The sequence below is a fragment of the Pinus tabuliformis genome, chromosome 5_2 (assembly GCF_031772625.1).
Source record: "Pinus tabuliformis cultivar Carrire ecotype Pingquan chromosome 5_2, CPIR1, whole genome shotgun sequence".
Taxonomy (NCBI): domain Eukaryota; kingdom Viridiplantae; phylum Streptophyta; class Pinopsida; order Pinales; family Pinaceae; genus Pinus; species Pinus tabuliformis.
The window spans coordinates 781,106,491-781,115,035 of record NC_142306.1 but is presented as its reverse complement, the minus strand read 5'-3'; the positions used below and the strand labels follow the sequence as shown (position 1 = coordinate 781,115,035).

General features: G+C 36.9%; 1 protein-coding gene across 1 annotated transcript; it reads right to left on the bottom strand.

Moving 5' to 3' along the window:
• Nucleotides 1–6,943: 6,943 nt before the first annotated feature.
• On the bottom strand, nt 6,944–8,305 carry LOC149161603 (RING-H2 finger protein ATL5-like). Its single transcript, XM_089437008.1, has one exon. It carries the CDS (start codon nt 8,067–8,069, stop codon nt 7,170–7,172), a length of 900 nt encoding a protein of 299 aa, XP_089293134.1. The 5' UTR covers nt 8,070–8,305; the 3' UTR covers nt 6,944–7,169.
• Between the last annotated feature and the right edge of the window lie 240 nt (nt 8,306–8,545).

Here is an 8,545-nt window from a genome sequence, read left to right as displayed (position 1 = left end):
GACAGTTCACCTCCAGCTGTTCCAGACTCTGCCCCTCTTCCATAGCAACAACAACAACAACAACAAAAAATTGTGATATGCCAACACTGTGACCGAGTTGGCCATTTGAAAGATCACTGTTTTGATCTTCATCCATGTAAGCACTGTCATAAAACCACCCATTCTTCACACAGATGTTTTAGAAATAAACATCCTGCAAGAACAAAGATTCATCTTGGATGGATTGCTTCTTGGCAATGGGCATCAACAGCCAAGAAGATATTCCAAACGCATGTCAGAACTTGTTCCAGAGTATTGAACAATCTTGCAGTTGAGTTTTCTCCATCATCTCACCTTGTATCTGACAAGGGGGGAAATGATGATCATCTACAAGCTTCAAAGTCACATCAAGCGAGCCTGAGCGACAACCTGCTATACCAGATTCAGAGTTGTAGCCAGAAACAAAGATGCCCCTGAACATGCCTTCAGTTGGTAATCTAGGACACTTCCTCTAGCAGAAGACACTAGCTTCTTGCCAGTTTTGGAAGAGTTCCAAGAATCGCATTAAGCATTCCAGAGTTGTTGGTCATCCTTAAACCATCACAGGTTGAGACTTTCCTTTTTAGGTTGAAGTTCTCCCTTTTATGCGGAGTGAGACCTCCCTTTATTGGTTGAAGGTTTTCCTTTTCAAAACAATAGGAGCACTTCCTCTAGCAGAAGACTTCAGCTTCCTGCCAGTTTTGGAAGAGTTCCGGGAACTGCATTAAGCGTTCCAGTGTTGGTGGTCATTTTTAAACCACTGCCCTTTATACCAACATTTCAGAGAGCACATTCAGCCTAGTGCTGCCATGCATTTTTGCACATTTTGTATTACAGCTCTTTTCTTGGACTCATACATAACCCTTCGAATTAAGGGGGGGAATGTTGGACACTTAATCCTCAATGGGTTAGTGTGGAAGCCGAATGGACAAAAGGAGTCCAAGAGACCTTGGGATGTGGAACCCAACGGTCAAACACTGTACTATAAATTTATATCAGTGGTTAATAAAAATTGTATTGTCATGTTTTATCTTTCATATTGTTCTTGCAGCCCATGTGTGTTTAACATCTTTAATCATTTGGAGGAGCCTCCGTACTTCCATTCCCTGGCTCTGTAGCAATCTCAGCTAGTTGGTTGGTGATGGGAAGAAAATTAAAATTGTTTGGATGTCATTAAAGGTCTTAGTGGCAACCATTTACTATCCTTTACAATCATCAACCTTCTCAACTCATAAGGGGTCAACTCTCTGTTCAGACCGTGGGAGAAGACTAGTCACTCTGGTGTTGTGAACAAAAGGCAGGGTAGATTTTCCTCCCGATAGAAATGTGGGTTGAATGGGAAGAATATCGTAACAATCTATGCTTGGCTGGAATAAGGTTCTGTCCGTGGCCAGATATGCTAGTGTGGGGTGGGCATATTGGAAACCACGTGTGTCATTTCAAAGAGGCACATGATCATATTACATAGTCCTTCCAAACGTTGTCTTTCACGGAGTGCACTTCGAGGATGTGGAAGTGGGATGCCCCACTAAAAATCAAATGTTTCGCATGGTTATTCATACACAACTATATCTTGATATGGGAAAATTTACTCAAGAGAGGGTTTGTGGGTCTAGGTAGATGCTCGTTGTATAGGGGGGCATTAGAGGATACCAAACATTTAATTTTACGTTGTCCTTTTGTTGTTGGGGTGTGGGAAGATGTTTCCACTCTCCTAGGAGTTCATATCGTCAGAGATTCTTCTTCTCTTCAAGAAGTTATTGGTATTTGGAGTCTCACAGTGAAATATCATATGACATTGCCCCTTTACGTCATGTGGGTATTTGGACATCCAGGAACGCTCTCATTTTTGAAGGAAAATTTCCTGTGATTAAGGATGTCGCACTGGGTATAATGGAATATTTCAGTGAAATTGGGCCCTAGACTCTTAAGGTTCCTCATAGATCTCTTTCACAGGTTGCAGTGGAAGAGATTTATCTGATCTTTCATTATGACAGTGCCTCGTCTATGGGGGTTTGCGGATGTGGAGTATCGATCCATATTGATCCTTCAGTGTATTACCATTTTACATGAAATGTTGGCATGGGGGACAATTGTAGAGCTGAATTAATTTCTCTATGGGGTTCCCTTCAATGTTCATTGTGGTTTGGGATTGACTCCATTCTCATCATTGGTGACTCTCTCACCATGATCAACTGGATAGAGTGGAAATGTTCTCTTGAGGTCCCCTCCTTGTGCAATTGGAAACAACTAATTCAGAACATCAAGCCCAACTTCTTGGAGGTTACATTCCAGCACGTCTGCAAGGAGAAAAATAGGGAGGCAAATATGCTTTCCAAACGTGGTCTCTCCCTATGTCCTATTTTTTTTTTAAATATTTTCAAATGGTAGTGGTAGGCGTATGGGTTTGTTCGAGTTATAACTTCTTTCCAGCTACTGTATTTTTGGCTTTCTCAGGCGACCTTGGATTAAATATTTGATCTCTCTGTTTTCCTCTGTTATATGTCTACTCGCATGTCCTCTGTGGAAGGGTTCCAACCCTCACTAGATTCCTTTGACGTTCTCTTTTCTATCTATTTTTTATGATGTATGGTGGATTGGATCCAATCAGGAAAGATGAATGCTACAAAATCAAGATATTGTAAATCTTTCTCTTATTTGAATGCAAGCTTCGTCTTTTTCTTCTGGAAAACAAAAGGTACCGGAGTTGTGAAAACCAATGGCTGGTTTAGAATTGAAATTCATTGTACCCAATGGAAACACTAATGGTAAATTTTCCATTGTTTCTTCCACGAGTTACACGCTACTTCTCCATGACTGCGTTATCTCTGTTTCCTCTCTTTTTCTTCCACTTCCTTAATATATGTGTTTCTCGTCTCCTTATTATTAGTGTTCCACTTCCTTAATATGTGTTCCTCATCCCCTTAATATTAGTCAAGTGTCAGGGGAGACATGGTAATTATTAGTGTTCCACTTCCTTAATATGTGTTCCTCATCCCCTTAATATTAGTCAAGTGTCAGGGGAGACATGGTAAGGGTGAATAACTGTTGTTATTTGGGTTATAAATTTTGGGAATATTTTGAAATTTAACAACAATTTGGTAGGAGAACATGTCCCAACCTGTTGAGGGTAAATAACGATTTTTATTTGGTTTATAGATTTTGGAAATATTTTAGATTATAACAATATCTTTATTGTTATCGGTGAAATTCCACAATTCAATAATATTAGGAATTAAGAAAAGTCTTTTGGTAAAAATCACATAAAAGAAATTTTTGGCCGACGCATTTCGAACCAACCAGCGTGGTTCATCACCAGGACTAGATGATGATGAACCTGGTTGATTCAAAACATGTCGGCCAAAAATTTCTCTTATGTGATTTCTATCGAAAGACTTTTCTTAATTCATTATGGATCATAAAAGCCTAAATACATAAACATTAAAAATATTATGAAAATCATAATTTAGTGACGCCAAAATTATCTCAATTACAGAGTCCACAAATATTAAACCTTAATGGCCAATGAAAGTCATACTTCAGTGATGTCAAACTTATCTCAATTACATATTCCACAAATATTAAGCCTCAATGGCCACTGTACTAGTGGCACTCTTCCCCAACAGAACTTCTAGATGGACGTTGGCCATTGAATTGAGGAGAGGAATTGGTGGACTCATAAGAATCTCGATGCTAAAAATTGCCCTACCACTCCAACATGACCTACAAGCATCATTGGTTTGAGGAGAGGGATCCAACGGTTCTCAGGAATTTGCAGGCCTTCTTTCCTGGGCACTCTGCTATCAAGAAAAGGGGACATGATGAATCTTGGGCACTATTTTTTTTTTATAATAATTCTACAAATTGAGTTTGTTAGAGTGGATTGGGTAAACATGACTAGGTCAAGTTACATGTGGTTTTCGAGCTCCAGGTTATGAGAATCCATGATAGTTTTGAGCATAGTATCAATTTCTAATATAGCCTATTTAAAGCCAGAAACAATTTATGTAAATTTTTAGTGATATTAGGTCTCGATGTCTTTAGAAACATATCTGAGTATGGAAAAAATTACAAATATGCGTCATATTGGCTTGTAAAAAGTGCCTTTTAGTGCAACCAACATGTATGTTATTACAATGGTTTTGAAAATAAGTTATTTGAGTTCTAAATTCATCCATGTTATAATTTAATAAATCTATATATGGAAAATTTTGCTCCCACCATATACTATTGCATGGCCAACTCTTTTAAGTATTTGAATCAATTCATTATCTGAAGGTTCAATTAAAAAACAAAATATGGTTGAAACAAGTTTTATTCAATTTTAAAATATGTATAGTAAACAACAAATAATTTTTATTAATTCTATTTCTTTTTAGGACATCTACAATAGCTTAGTCATAACATGATATACATAAAATCTTACTATTCTGATACTTAAAATGAACTAAAATATATCATGTATCAATTTAATATTGAGGATGCAAAGAATTACAAATATGCTTCATATTAGCTTGTGGAATGTGCCTTTTAGTGCAATCAACATGTATGTTATTACAATGATTTAAAAAAAATAATATTTAAATTCTAAATTCATCCATATTATAATAAAAAATAGGTATATGGAAATTTTTGCTACTCACCCATATACCATTGCATGGTCAACTCTTTTAAGTATTTCAATCAATCCCTTATCTCAAGGTTCAATTTAAAAACACAAATAAAATTGAAATAAGTTTTATTCACTATTTTATTTTAAATTATCTACAAAAACTTATTCATAACAAAATATAATTCAATCTTTTATATATATATAGTCATGTTATTATAGTTATATCTAATTAGCATAACATAACTAGTATAACATATAAAAATTTATTTTTGCAACATCTTTGGGAGAAACTGGTGGTTAACCACATAAATGGCTCGAGTTATTTGAATTTGTAACTCAAGGGTTGGATCAAGCTGCTAACTTCCTTAAAAATCACATTTTTACACCCCTTTTGCAACACAATTTTGTACCCTTGTGGATTTAGAGCATATTTTGACCTTAGGAGTTGATCATGTTGGATTCTTGAAGGAATCCTCTATCCAATGGCACATGAGTTTGACTTTTTAGAATCCATATGATATTTTTCATCTAATTTCTTTGGAACATAATATTGAATTTTTTTGGACAATTTCAAGGGCGCTAAATAAAAAATCAATAACATAAAATATACACAACCCAAAATTTTCAAAAAATACCACTCTTTTGGTCTACCAGTTACCTTCAAAAGGTTACTCTTGGTTTTTCAAATTATCTAAATAGTTGAAAAAAATCTTACCTAAATACATGTGCCTGCAAAATGCTTACTCTTGGTTTTTCAAATTATCTAAATAGTTGAAAAAATGCAATTGAAATATCACTTCCTAATTCAAAAAATAATAAAAAAAATATAATTTTGCATATAACAATAAAATTTTAATATGCATAACTTAGCTCTCTCCATGTAGATCATACTCTTATATATATTTTTCAAAATTTATGCTATGTGAAAACACAGATACCTCTTAAGATATACAAAAAGTTGCAAGGACACACATTTCATTTAATGAAAAAATTGACAAATTATACAACACTAATTTTTTTTGCAAAAAATATCATTAAAACAACAACATAATTCTCCACAAATTGCCTTTTTACACGGAATCAAAATTCACATTACTTATATGAATTTTGAGGGCCTCAATTCATTAAAAAAATAAAGTTTTGAAATTATATTGCCACATCAGACCCAAAAGTGTAACCCTTCGTCATGCATTCCCCATGATCTTCTTTCTGCCCTTTTAATTAAGTTGATTAATTAAAAAAATGCCATATGAATATGAGTTATAGTTTTTATTTAACATGAGTGTAGAGGCCATATTGGCCCTATATTAAGAGTGATTAATTATTTTTATTTAAATTATAAATTTTGGAAATATTTGAAATATAATTTGATATATTAAAAAAATATATAAAAATAAAATTATTTTTATTTAGATCATAGATGTTATAAATTTTAGAAATATTTTAAAATCTAATATGAAATTCTACATATTAAAAAAATCTTATGAAAATCGTAATTCAGTAACGCACAAATTTATCGAAATTCCACACTCGATATTAAAAAAATATTATGAAAATCATAATTCAGTAACGCCCAAATTTATCTCAAATACAGATTCCACCGATATTAAACCTCAATGGCCACTGTGCTAGTGGCACGCTTCCCGAACAGAACTCCCAGCTGGACGCTGACCGTCGAATTGAGGAAAGGAATAGGCGGACTCGTAAGAATCTCGATGCTGAAAACGCCCCCGCCACTCCAAGAGGAATCGGCGGAATCATAAGAATCTCGCCACCGCCACCGCCACCGCCACTCCAAGATGACGTACAAGCATCATCGGTTTGAGGAGAGGGATCCAACGGTTCTCAGGAGTCTGCAGGCCCTCTTTCCTGCGCACTCTGCTGTCAAGAAAAGGGAACAGGATGAATCTCGGGCACTATTTTTTTAGAATAATTTTAGAGTGGCTAAACATGATTGGGTTAAGTTACAGGTGGTTTTTTTAGCTTTTGTTTATGAGAATTTACAGTTTTGCACATAGTATAGTATCTATTTTTAATGTAGTTTATTTAAAGGTCATAACCAGGAGCTACAGAAATTTGCAATGAGATTAAGTCATGAAATTCCATCAACGATATCTTCAGACACTAGCCCTTTTCTAACTATTCCATAATCCTAACACAATCAACATTTACTTTCAGCGAGCACATAATGTTACACAATAGGTGTTGCAAAGCCAATGGTGTCAAAGGTTAAAGCTATAAATACCACTTCAAAAATATTCAGAACCAGTAAGAGATCACTCATCTATAATGCTTCAGATTTGTCCCACGCAATTAGATTGAGTTTGATTCCATTCCAATAAATAAATTTCAAAAAACAATGTATGGAGCATATGCAAACTTCTGCTTGCAGTACAGTCTATCCGGCTATAGAATAATTAGGACTAAAAATACAACTCGATTTCGATGATTGTTTCCTTGACTATACAAGGAGATATCATTATGCATCTATAAACTATAAAATATAACTGCTGCGCACTACTGGACTTCCGCCGGACCATTATTTTCGACATTCAGGGGGATGATCAGCCGGGAAGACCTTTTTCTCTGTGTCTCTGCTCAAAATCCTTGAAAGCGAACGAAGGCGAGGAATGGGAGATTTCGAAGACGACTGTGAACCATTTGGGGATTGGAGCGGATGGCCATCGCCAGAGGAGAAGCCATCGGTTCTCTTGGGTATTTCAATGACAATCTGAGGCATCGATGCTCTTCCACGAGAGGTTCCCTCATCCGCCCCTGTTTTCCTCTGTTTCTGCCAACCCCAAGAGAACATATTTGTTGGGTTCTGCAGATTATAGTCTTCTCCACAGCCTGCAGTCTGCTCTTGCTCCAAATTCAGATTGTCTTGGAAGCCTGAACTAATTGGTCCTGGGATTGTAACCGACACCTGCTCTGCTCTAGCAGATTCCAAAACTGGCTGTTCGGGCTTGGCCCCAGTTCTGCAAACGGGACAAGTGGAATGTGACCGAAACCACATATCAATACACTCAGTATGAAAACTATGCCCGCAATTGGGCAAAAGCCGGGCTTTCTCATTCTCCTCGAATTCGCAGAGACAAACTGCGCAGTCCAAACCATCTACAAAATTCTGCGATTTATAGAGAAACACGGGCAGAGTCTCTAATATTGCAGAATCCAACCCCACATTCAGCAGCCTCAACGGTTCTTGTCCTGTAAAGGAAAATCGGCGGCGCACAGAAGCTGATCTCCGTCGAGATCGTCTGGAAAATCTGGCGGACTCTCTCCAAATCCATCTGGCATAAACGTGCAGCAAGAAGACAAGCGAAGCCACAAGAAGCAGACATATGATGGCGGATACCATGATTTTGCCATTGATAATATATCTCGGCGCGTCCTCAACTTCCTGAGGCGGGTAATTGATATCACTACCGGAGCTCATCCTGTATCAAATTGAAACCAAGAAATGGAAATTTTCTTTTAATTTGGCTGATCTCGTTCCTCAATCCACACAGACAGCGCCGGCCCGGCAAATGTTCTGTGGTTCGAGCCTTGAATTTCCTCTGTGATGCATATATGAATCTCAGTGCACACGGATTTCCGAAAGACGCGCATTCAATCGTCATGCTTCGCTTTTATTGGGTAGAAACAAAAATTTGAATGGCCAATCCCATCGCCATCCCCTGTTTCCAGTTTGACCCGAGTGCCCGAGTTTCTGAACCTACCGTGCTTCAGACGGCGAAAATCGACCTAAAAGTTCCATCACTTACGAAAACTGATTCTTGGCTGAGTGGACATCGCGAGAAAAACAAGGCCGAATATTTTGACTTGGGAGTCTGAAATCAATAATACATTTGTCCTTATTCTCCAAATTCATTGAGTTCCGGGTCCCGAGGTTCATCTCTGATCCTTACCTAA